This window comes from Hyaena hyaena, unplaced genomic scaffold, assembly GCF_003009895.1.
Source record: "Hyaena hyaena isolate Hyena2069 unplaced genomic scaffold, ASM300989v1 scaffold_34, whole genome shotgun sequence".
NCBI classification, from domain to species: Eukaryota; Metazoa; Chordata; class Mammalia; order Carnivora; family Hyaenidae; genus Hyaena; species Hyaena hyaena.
Window position 1 is genome coordinate 1,496,793 of NW_024080665.1, and position 20,582 is coordinate 1,517,374.

At 43.4% G+C, this 20,582-nt stretch overlaps 1 protein-coding gene and 1 long non-coding RNA gene across 2 annotated transcripts; one reads left to right on the top strand and one right to left on the bottom strand.

Moving 5' to 3' along the window:
* Positions 1 to 82: 82 nt before the first annotated feature.
* Positions 83 to 13,984, top strand: NEU3 (neuraminidase 3). The gene is made up of 3 exons (XM_039228777.1): positions 83 to 345; positions 4,915 to 5,126; positions 12,111 to 13,984. Exons 1-3 carry the CDS (start codon positions 321 to 323, stop codon positions 13,188 to 13,190), a joined length of 1,317 nt encoding a protein of 438 aa, XP_039084708.1. The 5' UTR covers positions 83 to 320; the 3' UTR covers positions 13,191 to 13,984.
* On the bottom strand, positions 13,666 to 20,149 carry LOC120229638. The gene is made up of 3 exons (XR_005527795.1): positions 20,098 to 20,149; positions 13,825 to 13,881; positions 13,666 to 13,714 (listed from the first exon to the last, which is right to left on the bottom strand). It is a non-coding gene; the product is annotated as an uncharacterized LOC120229638 (long non-coding RNA).
* Positions 20,150 to 20,582: the final 433 nt, after the last annotated feature.

Here is a 20,582-nt window from a genome sequence, read left to right on the forward strand (position 1 = left end):
GGCGAGGGGGCGGGGCCTCGGCTGCGCCCGTCCCACGGGGCGGGGCCGACTCTGGGCAGCGGCCAACCGCGGGTCCCACCGCCCGCCGGGTGCAGATTCCGCGCGTCCCGGCCTTCGCTTCCCAGCGGGGAAGTCTAGGCGTCAGGGGTCTGTCGGTCTTCCCGCCTGTCTGTGGCTGTGTCGCCCTTTTCCTTCAGTTTTCGTGGCTTGCTTCCGTGTCCTCCGCAGTCTCTCTCTCTCCCTCTTCCGTAGCTCGTTCTCCCACGCTGCGGTGTCCGAGACCTGAGAGCTGCCCGGCGCCCAGCTCTGCTCGGAGAGAGATGGAGGAGCCGGGGTCCCGCGAAGGTGAGCGGGGCTGCGACACTGCAGATGGACCCGAAAAGTGGGGCGCTATGAGTGTGAGGACAGGTTCGGCGGCTCCGTCTGGGCTTAGAAAATCCAGTCTGAGGGGAGGATTGAGTCAGAGCCCTCCAGTGAGCCAGGAATTCAGACATGGCCAGAGTATTCTTGGCTAGTCTATTTTTGTATTTCCTTCCAAGGAAGCCAAACCTAAACCGTAGGATTGCCATTTTAGAGACGAAAGGGAACAGGGGCAGGGGCAGCCCTTACTAGAAAGGGCTGTATGGGTCGTAGAGAGTCCCGAGCTGGAACTTAGGAGGCCTGAATCTTGGTCCAGGTTTGCTGTTACTGACTTAAGTGGCCTAATAAAAGCTTATTCCCCTCCGTGGGCCTGAGTTTTCCCCTGTGTACAATGAGAGGGGTTTGGAGTACTGGATCTCCAAAGGCCTGACAAAGGATGGGTGCTCCTTAAATATTAGTTGTTAGGAATAAATAAATGAATTAGGGAGGCCTCCTTCTGGGGTTCACTGGAGGATGCCTGCTGCACTGAATTAATTGGGGTCTTTGGAATTACGTTGTTCTTTTATGCTGAGAAATAGGTGACATTATCCTCATTACAAGTGAGAAAACAGAGACTCAGAGATAAAGTGACTTGCTAGTAACTGTCAAAGCACATCACACTTCAAAGTCCAGGCTATACTATACTCTCTCCCAGTAAGAGAGCAGGGAGAATTATATGGAGTAACAATTAATAAATTGAGTTCTCTGCTAAAATGAACAACTCCAAAGCAGAACTGTATCTAATTCTTCTCTATCCTTAGTTCCCAGTATATGCTTTGTGTGAAACAGTATGAGTTTCAATGCCAGTCATCGTCTATGCTACTTAACCACTGTCATCACTGTGATCAATATAACCATAATTAACAAAAAATGATAGTGATTCTAATTGTTATAGCGATAGCAAAGCCATAAGTGAAATTGTAAAGACATCAAAAGTTAAAATACTTATACAGTGCTTTAAAGTTTATAAAGCACTTTTGGGTAGTTCTCCATATTGGTCATCTTATATAGATATTATCCATGTTTTACAACCATAGGAGTCCCAAGACCTAGAGACACTAAGTGACCAGCACAGGATCACATGGAAGTATAGGTGGGACATGAATCAAGCCCCATATGAGAAGCTGTGCTTCCGCTTTGGTGTGCTCCCCACTTCCTCTCCCTCTCCTTTTTCCTAGTTGCTCCTCCCCACTCTGTGCCTATCTTGTGCTTTATTATTATCACCCAGAGAATTCCTGGGTGTTAACTAATAATCACGTGTTGACTGATCATTAACAGTGTGGTATTCACTCATAATTAATGTGTGGGCTTATGAGAGTTTAAATATGATCTTTCCCAGAGGCGTAGAAAGATTTAAATACTTGTAAGAAAAAGAGTTGTAACTGTTATCATCATCATCATCATCATCATCATCACCACCACTATACATAGGTTTCAAGGAATAAAACTACCCTTAACCCTTGAACAACACGGGTTTGAATTGCACAGTTTCACTTATACAAGAATTTTTTTTCCAATAAATACAGTATAATACTATAAATGTTTTTTCTCTAACTTGTGATTTTGTAACATTTTCTTTTCTTTGACATTATTGTAAGAATACAGTATATAATACATATATACATACAAAATATGTGTTAATTATTTATGTTATTGGTAAGGCTCCCATCAACAGTAGGCTATTCGTAGTTAAGTTTTTGGGGGAGTCAGAAGTGATACAGGAAGTTTTGACTGCCAGAGTGGGGGTCAGCACTCCTAAATCCCTGTGTTGTCCAAGAGTCAACTGTAGAACATGTAGTGATTGACAGTCTAAAATAATGACTGCCATATATTGAGCTCATACTATGGCATAGGCTCTATAACATCCACTTTAACTTTTCAGCTTAATTCTCTCAACAGCTCTACTAAATTTTATATATGAGATCCTGAAATATTAAGAAAGTTAAATAACATGGCCAAGGTCATGTAGTCCTAGTGGGGTCCAAATCCTTTGTTCTTACCCTTCACACCAGCTTGGCTCAGGGACAGATCTTTACTTAAGAAAGCTTGATCCTCCCTGGCAGGAGAGCCTGAGTTGAGGAGAGAGAGGTGTGCTGTAGTCCTGTGTGAAGAAGACAATTCCCACTTGCTTTTCAGTTCTGCTACTGAGAGCACAGAATTGGAGTGAGAGGAGGCTTTTCTTCTGGACCCCGGAGGCTAACTCCTCATTCCCCTCACAGTAATGAGCCATGGTTCTTCTTTAAGTTAGAAACAGTGACCAATGAATCATTGATATGCCTTTGGATAAGTTTGTCTTGATTGACACCAAGCAGCTGTGGCCAAAAGCAGTGCAACTTTTTCTTTCAGTTTGTTGCCCACAGGCTACCTGGGAGATTGGTCCAAAATGCATACTTGATCATGCCATCCCTCTGCGAAAAACTCTTGAGTGGCTCCCTTTCTGTGGGATAAACACCTTAATAAGGTAGCAAAGCCTCCCAGGACCTGGATTCTGCTGACCCCTTCAGTCCCACTTTTGCATTCTGTTCTAGTCATGCTGCATGCCAACAGTCCCCGCAGCTCACTGTTTTCTGTCATTTGTAGGCTTTTCGCATTCACCCCCTCTGCCCTTTTCACCCTTCAGTTGGCTGACCCACTGTTCATCCTTTAAGATACAGCTCTCTCATTCAGTCATTCAGTAGATAATTTGTCAAGTGCCTATCAATTACCAGGCATGGTTCTAAGTATAATGGTGTAGCAGTGAATAGAAGAGACATATCTCTGACCTTTATGGAGCTTCTGTTCTGTAGTATATATTAAACAAGTATAATCTGGATATAAGTGGCATGGAGAAGAGAGCAGAGAGAGGGGATAGAGAGAGGTAGGGAAGTTGTCAGGGAAGGCCTCATAGATTAGATGACATTGGAACAGAGCTAAAGGAGTTTAGGGAGTGAACTCTGTGGTTATGTGAAAGAAGAATGTTCTAGGCACAGAGCATAAGGATATGAGGCAGGAGTTCACTTGACTCAGTTATTTCCCCTCCAGAAATCCTCTGCTGCCCTGATCTAGACAGATCCTTTTTCTGTTTTCCTACATGCTCTCAGGTTGACCTCTAATGTGGCACTTATTGCATGATATTGTAATTGTCCATATGTGTCTGTGTCCCACACTTGGATGGGAGTTCTTGAGGTCAGGGACTTATGATTCCTTTCTGTTGCCTCAGCACCTACCTTATGGCCTGACTTGGAGTGGGCACCCAGAAATATTTACTAAATAAATGAATAAAGCCTTCTGGGCCTTGTTTTTATAATCTGATAATTTTTACAAGTGATTTATATCAGATGGTGAAAGAAAAAAAAATTATAAGCCTGGTTCTGTCTGGCTTGATTCCCTTTCCCAGCCTCTGAGAAGTAGAACACCTGATTTTCTTTGAGAAGTGTACCTGGAGACTTATATTTTCAGCATATGACAGGCTATCTAACCGGTAACTTTGTAGATAAGATATAACAAAGTCCTTTATGGCTGAAACTGCAAGAAAGTAAGAGGAATTCCCAGGGGCCTAGAAACCAAGAGTAAACTGAAAACCAGACCAGTTAGCCCCTTAACCTGACCTCAGCTGCCCTGGATGTTTGCTGCTCTCACTTGCCTAGAAGTCTGGGCTTTTGTAGATTTGCTGTTGCAGTGAATGAAACTATGGGCCTACATGGGTTATACTCTCATTGGAACTGAGATCGCTGCATGAAGCTAGGTGCCTTGAAAGTCTGCATCCTCTGGTGGGGTGGACCAGGCAAAAAGAATTCTCACTGCTGACACAGAGAAGACAAAGATTGACTCTTATCTTAGGCACTAATAGAGAGGAAAAGTTTCTCCAGAGAATTCTTTTTTTTTTTTTTTCAAGTTTTTGTTTTAATATATTTTTTGAATGTTTTATTTATCTCCAGGAGAGAGAGAGAGAGAGAGACAGCGCGAGCAGGGGAGGGCCAGAGAGAGAGGGAGTCACAGACTGAAACAGGCTCCAGGCTCTGAGCAGGCAGTCAGCACAGAGCCCGACGCGGGGCTCGAACCCACGAACCGCGAGATCATGACCTAAGCGAAAGTCGAACGCTTAACCGACTAAGCCACCCAGGCACCCCTCCAGAGAATTCTTAACCAAGGCATTTCCTCATATGGATTTGGATTTATATTTATATTATCCGAATGGCTTAAAGCCTCCACAGAAATTGACATGGGAAACCATCCAGGCTGATATTACTCCTGGATGCTTGGCAGCGGCACATGCGGAATCTCTGGAAAGACATACTGACACAGGCTGCACAGGATTTCCACAGAGTGTGGAGGATAGATTTGTTCACTGAGCATGTGTATTGCTTGCTTTGTTCTGTTTTGACCATGATATTACCTTTGTACAAAAAAGTAAACATTTGAGTACGTCAGAGCCTCCCTGTGTGCGATCTCCAGAAATGGAATGATAGAGCAGAACTTGCACTCAGGCCATCGTTTGGGTATGGACACATATTTAGCTGCCTCCTATCCTTGCAGAGGTCATGGAAGAAGTGACATCGTGCTCCTTCAACAGCCCTCTGTTCCAGCAGGAAGACGAGAGAGGGATCACCTACCGGATCCCAGCCCTGCTCTACATCCCCCCCACCCACACCTTCCTGGCCTTTGCAGAGAAGCGCTCCACAAGCCGGGATGAGGATGCTCTCCACCTGGTGCTGAGGCGAGGGTTGAGGACTGGGCACTCGGTACAGGTGACTCATCCCAGATCTGGCTCTGAGCCTCAGTCTCTCTCCGCATTGCTTAGAGCACTTCAGGGTCTGTGCCCTTTCCCATCAGTGCTGGAAGAGCCCTGCGTGGGAGCTGAGGAAGAAGAAAACTAGTAAAAGCAATGGCTCTCACTTACTGAGTACTTCCTGTGTGCTAGGTGCACATTAGATCCTCAGTAGCCACTCTGTGACATAGGCATGGTTGTCAGTCACATTTTACAGATGAGGAAACTGAAGCTCAGAGAGGTTGCCACTTGCTCAAGGTCACACAGCTGTAATAAAGCAGCAGAAGCAGGCTTTAAATTCCATCTCTGATTCCAGAGGCCCCCACGGTTCATTCAAATTCAGCTAACATGTGGTGTGCTTTTCACTCACATTCTCTTTTGTTCTTATAAGTCACCCAAGGAAGGAAGGAAGCATTGTTAGTCCAGTTTTCTGGTCAGGGATCCTGGTATTCCAAGAGGTAGGTAGCTTGTTCAAAACCACAACTAGCAGATGGTCAGGGGCAAGGATAACCACAGTCTTCCTCCTCCTGCATGTTTTATGTGAGATACATAATATCCCCACTGTTCAGGAGGAAACAGGATTAAAAGTGGTTTGCCTTGGACACACACCTGCCAAGCAGCAGAGCTGGTGCTGGAGCCCTCGCCCTTAAGTAGCACATTTTCACTACATTTTTAGAGGACAAAGAATGATTGCTGCCCTTGGGCCTGTGAGTATAGGTTTATTTCAGATCTCTTTTCTCTTGCAGAGCTGGCTGAAGTGAGGATCAAAAGAGACTGTGGATTTGAGAGTCTTTTGTAAACAAACAAACATATGTATCTTATAATAGGCACTCTAATCCCTCTAGCCTACCCTAGTTTTCTACTCATGGAGATATCACCATTAAAATATCACATCTCTAGGGATGCCTTTCTTTTCTCTCTTTTTTTTCTACTACAGTGCAAATGCTTTTCTGCTAAATGTGGGACTTGCCAGCAACCCCTGCCTCTGCTCTGGGTGACTTGCTCACATTTCTTTGTGGGAATGATGTTTACTTTGGGGAACTTTCAGTCCCTGCTCTTTCACCCTATCTTATCATGAGCCTTCCTCACAGCTGCTTCCCAAGACCAAACCTCTGCTTGTATTACTCACTGGCCTCCAAAGAGGCCAAGCGGGGCAGCCTAGCTTGTAGTCAGGCATTGCCTATGGTTGTGTTACCTTGCTTTCTGTCACAAACATTTGGGCTGTTGAGCACTTTTTACCAGACCATGCTTGTTGCATAACCTCAGAAACATTCACAGATGCGTCCATTTGAACTCATTCTCCCTTCTCTGTATTTTATCCCTTCCATTCTCTGGTTTGCCTATATGAAGAATCTTGAAGTTAGAAGAATCATCAGCCTAGCTTCTTTCCCAGTACAGAGATCTTCTGTATTCCCTTGGTAGCTACTAATATCTTAGGGGTTAAGAACATGGCTTTGGAGTCGGGCAAGATCTACCACTGATTGGCCATGTGACCTTGGTAATTTGACTCTTCTCTGTTTCATCGTCTGTAAAATATAATAATAGCAGTTGCATAGTAGGAATTCATCATTAGTCATCTATAAAGGAGCTGCTTACACAACTCCTCAGATGAGGAAATTAATCCTGTGGCAACTGTTAACTTTTTGGAGTGAGACAACCTGTACTTCTCTATAATTACCCATTGGTCTTGTTCTGGCTTCCAGGACATCCAATCTATACATAATAGAAAGCCCCTTTTGCAGAATGCTCTTTGATGTACCTGAAAGCAGTATGCATACCTTCTGAGTCTTCTGATTTGGGGGCTTGCCAGCTTCATTCTTTTAGTGGCTCTTAAGACCACAGTCTTGATTTCGTTTCTGGACTCTTGAAAGCTTTGATTACTGTCTTTGGGATTTGGTCTGGGATGTCAGTGTCCTTTTTCAAAGAACGGTGTTCTGAATTTAGGGCTCCAAGGAGAGATTGACCAGCTCAGCAATGAGGTGGCTATCCCGTTTTTTATCCTTTTAATGAAGCCTAACATAAAGTAGCATTTATTTTTTTGGCAGCTGCATAATACAGTTGACTAATGTTAAGTAAACCATCAGCTAAAACCTCTGAAATCTTTTTCACATTTGCTGATTTTAAGAAAATTATATATGTTTTTTATTTTTTTAAATTTTTAATGTTTATTTAAACATGAGCTGTGAGATCATGACCTGAGCCAAAGTCAGACGCCCAACTGACTGAGCCATCCAGGTGCCCCTAAACATTTTTTTAAATTGTAGTAGGATAGGGGCTTCTGGGTAGCTCAGTCATTAAGTGTGCAACTCTGGCTCAGGTCATGATCTCACGGTTTGTGAGTTCGAGCTCTGCGCTGGGACCTGTGCTGACTGCTTGGAGCCTGGAGGTTACGTCGGATTCTGTGTCTCCCTTTCTCTCTCTGCCCCTCCTCCACTCACACTCTGTCTCTCTCCCTCTCAAAAATAAGTAAACATTAAAAAAAAATTTTAATTGTAGTAGGATATACCTAAATTTTCCTTCTTAACCATTTTAAGTGTACATTGCAATTTTGTTAACTATAGGCACATTGTTGTGCAACAGATCTCTAGAACTTTTTCATCTAGACTGCTACTTTATACCCTTTGGACAACCCTCATTTCCCCCTGCCTCACCCACTAGCCACCACCATTCTTCTTTTTATGAGTTTTTAGATACTTTGGATGCCTCATATAAGTGGAATCATACAGTATTTATAGTTTTTTTGATTGGCTTATTTCACTAAGCATAATGTCTTGAAAGTTCATTTGTGTTGTAGTCTGTGACAAGATTTCCTTCCTTTTTAAGGCTGAATAATATTCCATTATATGTATATACCACATTTTGTTTATCCAACCATCTGTTGATGGACACTTGGGTTCTCCCACCATTTTTTTTTTTTAGGTTTATTTACTTTTTTTGAGAGAGAGAAAGAGAGAGCATGAGTGGGGGAGGGGCAGAGAGAGAGATTGAGAATCCCAAGCAAGCCCCACACCTGCAGTGCGAGCCCAATGCAGGGCTTGAACCCATGAACCATAAGATCATGACCTGAGCCAAAATAAGAGTTGGACGCTTAATCAACTGAGCCACCCAGGGTCCCCAGTTCTTCTTTCTTTTAGCTATTGTGAGTAATACTGCTATGAACATGGTTGTGCAAATATCTCTTCAGGACCTTGCTTTTAATTCTTTTGGATAAATATACCTAGAAGCAGAATTATTGGATCTTATGGTAATTCCACTTTTATTTTTTTGAGGAGCCTCCAAGCTGTTCGTCACAGTGACTGTACCATTTTATATTCCCACCAGTAGTGTACAGGGTTCCAATTCCTCCACATTCTTGCCAACACTTAGTATTATTAGTTTGATAGCAGTCATCCTAGTGGATATGAGGTCATACCTTGTGGTTTCGATTTGCATTTTCCTAATTATTAGTAATGTTATTTTTCATCATGCTTATTGTCCATTATACCTGTTGTTCTTTAATCATGCTTCTCCATTCAGATTTTTAAGCCCAAGATTTGTTCTATCTCTGTCAAAGCTTCTGCTTGTTTATGTCCCATTGCTCCACCTGCTTGAGATTGTTCAGATTCTGATACTTTCATGTTTTAGTTACTGTTTCTTCCAGCTTCGTGTAAACTTTATATTAGACCTGTCTGGCCCAAATCGTTTTCTCCTCTCACTCAGTAATAATGATTGAGCTTCTGATTTCACAATGACTAAGTCTTAGCCAATAGCTAAGTTGACTTTGGTACCTATGTTTGAAGTGTTTACAGTGCACAAGGCACCCTGGTATAGAATGGGCTGCCCCAGAGAGAGTGAGTTTTCCTGTCCTTTGACTAGTTCAAGGAGAGACTGAATGGCCTTTATCCAAAAAGCTTACAGGAAAATCTTCTGTGGGATGGCATTTAGTTCTAGATCCTCATGACTCTTGTGATGTGAGCTTTGCTTGATGATATGTTCTACTCCTTTATGCAGGAATTAATTTTTTTTTGCATAGTTAATGCATTCATGTAGTATGCATGGTATAAAACAGTATAAAAATGTATGTATCCATTCTTAGTCTCCTCCTTCCCAAAGGTTGTCACCATTGCATCTTATGTATCCTTCTAGTGCTTCTTCCTACATAAACAAAGAAATACAAGTATATAGTGTTAATACTCCTCTTTAAAACTTTTATCTCTTTATTTATTTATTTAAATTTATTTTTGAGAGAGGCAGAGCATGAGCAGTGGAGGAGAAGAGAGAGAGGGAGACACAGAATCTGAACCAGGCTCCAGGCTCTAAATGAGCTGCCAGCACAGAGCCCGACGTGGGGCTCAAACTCAAAAGCTGTGAAATCATGACTTGAGCTGAAGTTGGACACTTAACTGACTGAGCCACCCAGCGCCCCAGTACTCCTCTTTAAAACGTTTTTAATGTGAAGTGATAACACATATGTAGAAAACATAAAATAAATGTCAAATGTACAAAACATGGATGTCTTCTCTGTGAACTGACAAAGCCAATACTTGTGGACTCTTCACTTAGGTCAAGAAATAGAATATTACCAGTACCTCAGAACTTCTCTTATCCCCTTCTCTTTCCCTGAGGTAATTACTATCCTTATTTATAGCTTTAGAGTTTAGCTTTGTTTCTTTTTAGGCTTTATTCTTATGTTTGGCTTCTTTTATTCAATATTTTTGAGGTTTATCCAAACTGTTGTGTACAGGCTGCTCTGAACATTCTTGAACTTGTTTTTGCTACTATGTGCATGCATTTTTGCTGGGTTTATGCCTAGAAATGTAATTGCTGAATCATAAGGTATGGTTATGTTCCACTTCAGTAGATAATGCCAGCCAGTTTTCTAGAGTGGTGGTCATGAAGGCTGGGCTACTTCAATTTCACCCTTGCTCTGCATTTAGCTCTTTAAAGTTCCATCTTAGAGCATAGGGGTTTACTAGGGCCCCAAATTTTTGTCTTCCTAGCCCCATAAGGCTGTCAAAAGAATCATTTAGCTTTCTCAGCTTTTCAGTTATCTCTTTGAGAATTAGCAGAGATACCCTGAGAGGAAATGGGACTTGAAATACCAGGCCAACCGCTCTGAATGAACTTCTCTCAGTTCTTGGCCTATAATTCCTCATTGTCTTGTTTCCTCCCTGGTGCTTTTAGCCAGATGTTTTTGTCTTAATATTTCATCTGTCATTTCCAGTCTCAGTGGAAAGGTTGGTTCAAATTACCTAGTTCACTGTTATGGGAAGTCCTTTTCCTACATATTTCTGATGCAAAAAGTAGCATGCTGCATACACTGGTCTGTACTTTGCTTTGTTCATTTAGCAATATGTTAGGGAGATCTTTCCATCTCAAGGTGTAGAGCCCTTCCTTTTTCTTTTTTCTTCTCTTGCATTGTGTGTTCATGTAACCAGTTCCCTGTTGGTGAATATTTGGGTTCACAATATTTTTCTGTTCCAAGCAATACCACAATGAGTAATCTTGTATATACTTAATTTGATGAATGGATATACCTTACGATAAATTCCCAGAATTGGGCATGCTGGGAACGGATGAATGTGTCTGGAATTTTGAGATGCTCTACATAAATGAAGCATTTTGCACTTTGGTCTATGTAAGAGAGTGTCTTCACATTTTTGCCAACAGAATACTGTCAAAGTTTATGCTGTTGCCAGTTTGTTAGGTGAAAGGTTACTACATCAATTTTCATTTTAATTTGCTTTTCTCTTTTATATGTGAGGTTGCCATATTTTCTTTGTTTTTTTTTCCCTTCTTTCTGTGAATTGTCTGATCTTCCTCTTTGCCCATTTCAGATGGGTTTCCGGAGAATTTTTTTTTTTACCAATTTATAATTGGTTTTAAAAATTTATTAAGGAGATTAGGCCTTTCTTTGTAATAAGTCTGATTAGGCATTATCTTATTTTAGCTTTACAACAACTCCTGTGTGAGCATGTTGTTACATTTTCCACTTAACTGATGAAGAATTTGAGTTGAAGTAAGTTTAAGTGACTTGCCTAAGGTCACACAATAAGTGATGAAGGCTGATTTGAACTAGGTATCTCTGACTCAATGCTTGAGTTCTTAATGCCATTGTTATGCATTGCTTCCCCAGGATAGTAGAGGAAGGAAAGTAATCTTTGGTAATCTTTGTTTTAAATTTCCCTTTATTTACAAATTTCATATTTGTCCGCCTTGCTTTGCTTTTCTTCACTATTTTCTTTTTCTTTTTTTTTTATTCTTCCTTCCATTTTTCTTGGTTGTTCTTTCTTTTAAAAAATATTTATTTAGCTCCTATCATGTTCTGGGCACCCCTCAAAAGACTCATAATCTAGGAAGGGAGCCAGTCACATAAAAAAGTATGATTATTGAGGCACTTGGGTGGCTCAGTCAGTTGAGTGTCCAACTTCGGCTTAGGTCATGATCTCACAGTTCAGGAGTTCAAGCCCTGCATTAGGGTCTGTGCTGACAGCTCAGAGTCTGGAGCCTGCTTTGGATTCTGTGTGTCTGTGTCTCTCTGCTCCTCTCTCTTTCTCTCAAAAATAAATAAACATTAAAAATTTTTTAAAATATGATTTTATATAATAAGTTATATAATTCTTCTGTGTTGTACAAAGAGGGAGCTACCAGTTGCTTTGGGGAGAGGAGGGGAGAAGAGGGAGTTCATAGAAAGCTTTACAAAAGAGATGACTTCTGAGTTTGGAGGGTGAATTGGGCATCTAGACAAAGTGAGGAAGTGTTCTAGACGGAGGGGACAGCATGCACAATATCTAGCATTGCCTCTTCCCAGCCTTATAAATCATCCTATAATATTTGCGAATTTAGTGAATACTTGAGCCTTCATGATTTCATAGATTTTAATATCACTTATTTCTTATCACTGAAAAAGACAAATGCTTTTAATGACTCTCATGTACTCCTATTAGTCTTTCACTCCTGCTCTCTCCCCCTTCCCCTTGTCTAGTGGGGACCCTTGATGCCATTGATGGCAGCCACATTACCTGGGCATCGAACCATGAACCCCTGTCCTGTGTGGGAGCGGAAGAGCGGCTGTGTATTCCTATTCTTCATCTGTGTGCGAGGCCATGTCACCGAGTGTCAACAGATCCTGTCAGGCAGAAATGCAGCCCGACTCTGCTTCATCTGCAGCCGAGACTCTGGCTGCTCATGGAGCCAGGTGAGGGACCTGACCGAAGAAGTCATTGGTGCAGAGGTGAAGCGCTGGGCCACATTTGCTGTGGGCCCAGGTCATGGCATCCAGCTGGAGTCGGGGAGGTTGGTCATCCCTGCGTATGCCTACTACATTCCTTACTGGTTCTTTTGCTTCCGGCTGCCATGTAAAACCAAGCCTCATTCCCTGATGATCTACAGTGATGACCTAGGGGCCACATGGCACCACGGCAGGCTCATTCAGCCCACGGCAACAGTAGAGTGTGAAGTGGCAGAGGTGACTGGGTGGGCTGGCAACCCCGTGCTGTATTGCAGTGCCCGGACTCCAAACAGGTGCCGGGCAGAGGCTTTCAGCGATGACCGTGGTGAATGCTTTCAGAGACCAGCCCTGAGCCAACAGCTCTGTGAGCCCCCACATGGCTGCCAAGGCAGTGTGGTGAGTTTCCGGCCCCTGGAAATCCTACATGGGTGCCAGGACCCTGATGGCAAAAATGCTCCTATCATTCAGCAGAGCCCTCTGCTAGACAGCTCACTAAGGCTGGAGCAGGAAGCTGGACCACTGTCCAAATCATGGCTCTTGTACTCACACCCAGCCTGTAAGAAGCGGAGGGCCAACTTAGGTGTCTACCTCAACCGGACTCCCTTGGATGCTGCCTGCTGGTCCCATCCCTGGATCTTGCACTGCGGGCCCTGTGGCTACTCTGATTTGGCTGCTTTGGAAAAGGAGGGCTTGTTTGGGTGTCTCTTTGAGTGTGGGACCAAGCAAGAGTGTGAGCAGATTGCCTTCCGCCTGTTTACAGACCGAGAGATCCTGAGCCATGCGCTTGGGGACTTCACCAGCCCTGTTAAGAACCCTGAGCCAATTGAAAGCTAAAAATTGACTTAGGACCCGATTTTCCATAGAAAGGAAACCACGGAAGGCAACCACAGCCAGGATAATGGAGGCCAGGTTAACAGAAGTTATTGAAGTCTACAGAGAATCCAAAAACTTAATAATGTGCTCCCTACCTTTTTTTCCCTTCTCCTCCAAAGAGCAAAATGAAAACTTTGCCATAGCTACTACAGTGAAAAAACTATAAGTTGGGAAACCATGATGTGGTCCTGGTTGTGCCATTGGCTTGCTGTGGGGTTTTGGACATATCACTCGAACACCCGAACCTGGGCCTCAGGTCTCCATCTGTAAAATGAGAGGATGGGTTCTGGGATTTTTCTTCTTCCATTTATAGCAAAGGCACAGTGTCTGCATGCTCCATGATCAGCAAATGCTAGCTGCATAGTGGACTCTGATCTCAAAAGGGAAGTCAGAGGACTCAGCTTTTCCAATGACTCACCACTCATCCAGGTGTGAGGCTACAAGCAGGTGTTCTGGCATGAAGATCTGGATGGTTTGTCCTGTTCCTGATAACAAACACACACACACCCCTTTAATCATGTTGAGAACTCTTGAGGTTCTCTGCCCTAAAGGAAATGGGCAAAAAACAAAACAGTTGGATCATGAGATCACATACCTTCTCCAGCTTTGCAGCTATGCTCAGTCTTCCTTCCTCATCCAGAACGCTTATTCCCTATGGAGAAAATGAGAAGCTCAATGCCAGTAGCCCTTGATAATGACACTGAATTGTTTCTCATGGCATTACTTCTTTTTTTTTTTTTTTAATGTTTTTATTTATTTCTGAGAGAGAGAGAGACAGCGTAAGCAAGGGAGGGTCAGAGAGAGAGGGAGACACAGCATCTGAATCGGGCTTCAGGCTCTAAGCTATCAGCACAGAGCCCGACGCGGGGCTCAAACCCACGAACCGTGAGATCATGACCTGAGCCGAAGTCAGTTGCTTAACCAACTGAGCTACCCGGGTGCCCCTCTCATGGCATTACTTCTATGAAAGGTGAACCTGAAGTTCATTTACCAGGATAGTTCCTGATGAGAAAAGGACATGGATTAGGACTTTAAAGCATTGGACAGAACTTCCCATGGTCTCTGCCCTCAAGGAGCTCACAGTTTATGGGGCTAGAAGTGGGAGAAAATTCAGGAAGATCAATGCAGCCAGTTTGTAGATATTGGGCTTTAAGTTGAAGTGATGGTAGCTCTTGATGTCATTGTCTTAGTTGCATCTTCATTGTGTGTGGAGTCATCTGCCCCTGGGCTTGGCGATACTGCTGGGTTTCCCCCAAGCCCATTTTTCTCAGAATGTTTTTCTGGCCTAGCCACTTCTTTACCCATGGAGGAGGTCTTAAGGAAGACCGTTAGGAAGGTCTCTGGACCTCAGACCTCTTAATCAGGCCTGTTTTTTTGTACCTGCTGCAAATACTATTTGTGAAGTAGAGATTCCTCTTTGTCTGATAGGTTTGGGGCTGAACTTTGCCAGTGCTGGGTCTCTCAGATGAAACCAGATTGGTTGCTCTTAATTTAGATTCTTTCCCCATAGACTGTTATTGTAACAGAAATTCTATCATGAAATACTTGGTTTTCCTCCATATTTTAGGAGAAAAATACCTTGTATCAGAGACCTTTTATCAGATAACTATCATTAGTGCTGAATAATGGCCTAGAGAGCAAGTCTTAGTCTTGGAGGCCAAGGGTTGGTGGTTGCCCCAGTCCTGTGCAGAATGAAAGCAGAGATTAACTTCCCCTAGTCCTGCACATGGCTTAAGTCCATGGCTTAGACTGACTTCTTAAAACTCCTCTAGCCTCTCAGCCATTTGTCCAAGTTATTTTCCCAGCACACTGTTATGATCATTCATTCACTCATTTGTACATTTATCTAAATATTCTTGAGGGCCTTGCATGATGTAAGGTGCTTTCTATTGACATTCCCTGGTTGAAAATCATTTGTGGCTCCTCATTGCCTACTAAAGGGTATCTACATTTCGTCTGGCATGTAGGGCCATCAGTTGTTGGGTGAGATAATGAATACTTATCTCTCCTCCTTTGTATGAAGCCAACTGTCAGAGAAGACCTCTGTCGAGTTGGCAGTGGAGGGGGTGGCAGAGCTGCTGGTACAGGGAGGGGTTGGGTAAGGGCAACCCTCTCCCGAGTAGTAGAAACTTCCTGCTCTGCAAAGCTTTGCTGAACACCATACCCCAAATAGAAGGAACAGGCGGGTGGCTCTGTTCTCCAACAAGGTTTAGCGGATGGAGAAAATGAAAATATCAAGACTTCTGTGGTACCATCCAAGGAGGGTGTCAAGGAAGAGACCTCGGTCACATGCCAGTGTGGACCACGGCTGTCCAGTACCAGTACTCATTAGATGTCTTCTCCATCTCTGAATTGCTCTTCTCATTCTCCTTCCCCTTTGTTTCATGTTTGCTTCTCCTTAGTGATTAGCAGTGAAGGTCTTAATAAGTAAAGGGCCTGTGTGCATATTTCAGGAATTGCAAGAAAAGAGGGTTGGGGTAATCCAACCTTTGTAATCCAATTACAGAGGTAATCCAGAATGTGGGTTAGAGAGAGGAACAGAGTGGGCAATGGTGGCTCTAAAGAAAAAGAGCAGCAGGGTAGGAGTCCTGGCACCTTTAGGAAGAGAGAGAATGTGGCACAGATAAGAGACAGAGGCTGGAGAGATAGTGTAGGTGGAGGCATCTATGAAGAAGAAATGATAACAGTCTGGAGCTGTTTCCCAACACATGTGGAAAGTGAAGAGAAGTTCCTACCCAGCCCTGTAACTTTAAGCCGGCTCAACTCATCCATGTTCTACATGACTAGCAAAAACACTTGGAGGCGCTCCAACTCTGTACCGATTACCCAAGCCTTCAGGGCCCTGGGTCCTATACCAGGATACTGGTATCCTAACTGAGCCCATTTCCGGCCCTCTCAGGTTGATAGGATGAAAAAGATTGGGCAGGTGATGGCAGCTGTGAAGAAAAGAGGAAAGCGGACTGCAGGCGCTAATCTAGAGGTGTGAAGAAAGGACTACAGAGGCTGTGGTCCATTGCCCGCAGATGTTCCCACCCTGTCTTGGGACCCTTAGGATGGATCCACCCAGCACACATGGCCCATGCCTAAGAGTGCAGGAAAGCACAGGGAGGGACCTCCTGCTGCTGGTATGTACCCGGACCAGCCTCCCATCCCTTCAACCTGCTGATCCTGCTCATGCTCCCTAACTCCTGATGCCCTGACTCCTAGGCCACTACTGTTTACTTCAGGCTCTCATTATTTGGATGCTTTATTTGGACCTGTTTCTCCTGGTCACCAGTCTCCCCTCATATCCATGGGATATGTGCAACTGCAGGCACAGATAAGAGACATGGCACCCTGTCTGTTGGGTAGCCTGAGGGACCCATAGAGGTCAGCCTAAGGCTGTGCAGCCTCCTCTCCAGGGCAGTAGGATTCAGTACTTCCATTTTAGCCAGATTAGGCTGCTCAGGCTTTTTCAGTAGGCTGTGAGTTTCCCCCACTGCATTATTCAGTAGATGTCATGTAATCCTCTCCTGTGCTGCCGGAGCGCACAGTTGGAGCCTCCCTTTGGTCATCACCACAGCTTGCTGTGTACTGTTATTGTCTGTGTTGTGCCCTCTAGCCCTCTGCGAGGCTCTGAATTCCTTGAGGGCCAATTCTGTATGAATCTTCCCTCTGTCCTTTTTACCTTGAGTCACATGGTTGCTTTATAAATCTATGCTTTTTCTATTATATTCTGAATTCCCTGAAGGTAAGGACTGTGTCCGATTCCTCTCTTTGTCCCCTGCACCCAGCACAGGGCCTGGCACAGAGCCTGGAACAGAAAAGATAGCAGTAAAGTTTCGCTGAATGAATAAAGGAGTCAAAGATCCTTGGATTCTTGGATCCTTGGCCTTCTGAAGCTAAGAGACAAGGTCAGGGCGAGCTCCCCCACAGGGAGAAGCATATTGAATCCCCCTGTAAATTGGATAGTGTTCTAAACTTGCTGAGCATTCACCTTAAATGAGTCTTCTCTATGCTGGCCTGCTCCCAGGTCAGCCCAGATGTCCCAGGATCACAGCCTAAGCCTGAAGCTAAGCCTTGCTTTGGGGTTCTCATCTCAGTGGTATTTCTCCTCTGTCCCTGATTGGACAGATACGACTGCCTGTCCTCCAGGACTCAAAGGGAGATACCGTGGTTCAGTATGGTCTGAGCATGTCTTGGCTCTGTGATACCAAGTGTCAGAAGTGCCCTCTGTACCACAGAAACTACAGGGCTCTGAAACAAGGAAAATGAATAAAGAGCTTAATTCCAATGGCTGCTGCTTGTTTTGTTGTTGTTGAGCAGTGAGATGATGATCATCCTAATACTTCTGTCTAGTTTGTACCCAACTTACTTCAGTAAAATGGATTTGACTTTTACTAAAGACTTTTCTTGCTTTTCCTAAGGATTTTTACTTTCAAAAAGCTTTACTAATAATCTTTGTACTGGGGCATCTGGGTGGCTTAGTCGGTTAAGCGTCCAACTCCTGGTTTCTGCTCAGGTCATGATCTCACGGTTTTGTGGGTTCAGGACCCGCATCGGGCTCTGTGCTGGCAGTGCAGAGTCTGCTTGGGATTCTCTCTGTCTCTCTCTTTGTCTCTCTGTCTCTCTCTCTCTCTCCCCCCCCCGACCCTGTCTTGTCTCTCTCAAAAATAGATAAAACCTTTAAAAAATAATAAAAAATTATCTTTGTACTTTTACACATTGTCATTGGAACATAGTTACTTGCCTATTGAGGAAACAGGGCAGAGATTACCATGACTCATTAGATTGTGTATTACACACTAGCTATTAAGTGATTATGTGGGGAGCTTGGATATACAAAATCACCCCATCTGACAGCAGCCTTGGTGCTGGTCACTGCACATCTTATGTCTTTTTGCAAAAACCCTGAGATTAATACCAAATTATAGCTGGTGAGGCCACAAATACCTCAGTGAAGTGGGGTGATAGCCTTAACTCATGACTTGTACTTAACTTTGTTAAAACAAATAGACCATTGAAAAAGTTTTATATGGGCATCTCTTTCACCATAACACAAAGAATCATATAATGATGAAAGAATAAATGTAGAGAACTGCTAATGTACCTCTTAAAAATAGTTTTATAATAGTTTTTGATATGATCATTTTTAAAATCCAATGATCTATTTTATTTTTGTGTATTTTGTTAGATTGCTTAACGTCTGGGGACCTTTGGGCTTGAGAGGAATATATCCTTACTGCATAAACTTCAGTGCTCAATTTCTCAAACTCCTATTCAGTAAAACATTGAACACCTCTTAAATATTTAAACAATAACGAATTTGATTAAACTGCAATGGAAATATCAGTTACAAATTTGGTATAAGCTGATCCTTTTGGACATTTCAAATACCATAAGTAGTATATAAAACATAAGTAAGTCCAGTGATTATAAAAGATACCCTTATCCCAAAATGGAGTAATGAATAGCTAACGTGATAGATTTAACTTTGTTAGTTATTATTATCATTTCACCTTTGGATAGTTCTAATTTTTAAACCTCTCCAGAGTTATAATGACTTTATCAGTTTCCCCTCCTCACCTCCCACACACGTTCCTAGCTATTTAGTAATAGCATATCCAAAGGGAAAAGAGTACCATTTCAGACAAGTACCGTTTCATTAAGAGCATTTACATGGGAGGTTGGAAGCCTGGACCCACAGACAGCTGGCTTCTTCTCAGTGGGTGGAGAATACCTGAATACAGAAGAAGCCTGAAAAAATGGAGCCAGGCAGAAACAATCCTAATGATATCTATGAGGCTTCTCCCTGTTATGGAACCTAATAACCCACCCCACATTAAAAAATTTTTATTTTGTTTATCTCTGAAGCAAGTTTGAGTCAAGTGTATACAGCTTGCAAGTGAAAGAATATGAATACCCATCCTCACAGAAAATTGGATTACTTGGTACCACAACCTGTTAGCCACTATCTGGTGCATAACTACATCAACTTCCACTGCAGTCTACTCAAGTTAACAGCATTACCTAAAGGGTACATTACCAGGAAAGACCTTGGGGTAGAATGAAAGAAGGACCAGACTAGGGTTCAAGTCCAGGCTCTATGTCCTAGAGCTTGCCACTGACCTGACGGGCAACTTTGTGCCAGCCACTGGCCCTCTCTGGGAATCCACTTATTCAGCTATAGCAGGAGCATAATTCTTGCCCTAGCACTCACTGAGAGTTATGTGAGTCTGATGAGCTAGTGAATTGTCAAAACGGTTTAGGAACCAGTGCCATGTCATGTAAATAGAGGGTAAGTTACTGTTCACCCATTGATCTCCCTTATCCATCAGCACTGGCAACATTTGAAAGTCAAATGCTGAAAATGAAGGTGATGGATGGAAGAGAGGAGAAGAAGGCAGGGACCACTGAAGAGAGCACTTCAAGCCTGGACAGCTGTCTTGCCTCACCTCTCTCATGTCCTTAGCAAATTGTAGGCCCATGATTTTGCCCAACCTTCTGATTTTGCCCCAGACCTTTTGTTCCCTTTCTATAAGGAATGATCCAGTATGTGTATAGAAGAGGGAAATCTCACCCCAAATAAGAAAGGACTTGGGCTGAGTCATCTTTGTTTTCTGTGCCCACCAAAGTGCCACCATGGCAGAGTATTAGAAAAGAAGTATGCAAGGGGAATAGCATTTATAAAGTGCCTAGTGTGGATTGAGTTATACATTCTCTCATTTAATTCAACAACCCATTTTAGAGATGGAAACATTGAGACTCAACAAGGTTACATGATGTGTTCCAATGTCACACACCTGTAAGTGGTGAAGTCAGATCTGACTTCCAAACATACATTTTTATCATATGGCAAATAAGAGGCAGAACTGTGGGTGCTGCTTACCTTGCAGGTTGATGTGAGGTAGATATAGTGCCTTTTCATTCCTCAGAACATGGTGAGCATTCAGCAGCTGGTGACAGCCTGGTAACAGGCTGGTGATGATGAGTCCTGTAATAACGCATCTCACAGTTGCACTAAAGTCGCCTCTCAGACCAAAAGTCTTCCCTTTTTATTTCACCCAAGAGACATGCATTAGTTTCTTGGCTCGGAAGCCCATATCTAGCTGGAAATTATTTTTCAGGACCTCCAAACTTCAGCAGAACAGCTGCCTCCCATGACCCAGAGTCATCCTAAACATAGATTGTGCTGTCATCAGCTGGGAATAGAATCCGAGTAAGAGCGTGGATTCTCTTGAGGGGTAAACATAGAACTTGATAGCAGGTGAAGCTGACGGTGCCGAGTGAGACAGTCAGGGCCAGTAGGCACCAGGCAAGTCTCTAATTGAGCGACAAGTTGGAGATAGAAACTCTACCTCTGCCTTTCTCCAC

Bases quoted from the DNA above. Each gene is read 5' to 3' on its own strand.
- NEU3 (XM_039228777.1), top strand. From the start codon at position 321: ATGGAGGAGCCGGGGTCCCGCGAAG. The intron at 346-4,914 runs GTGAGCGGGGCT...CTATCCTTGCAG, and splicing joins GGAGCCGGGGTCCCGCGAAG to AGGTCATGGAAGAAGTGACA. The intron at 5,127-12,110 runs GTGACTCATCCC...CCCCTTGTCTAG, and splicing joins GGACTGGGCACTCGGTACAG to TGGGGACCCTTGATGCCATT.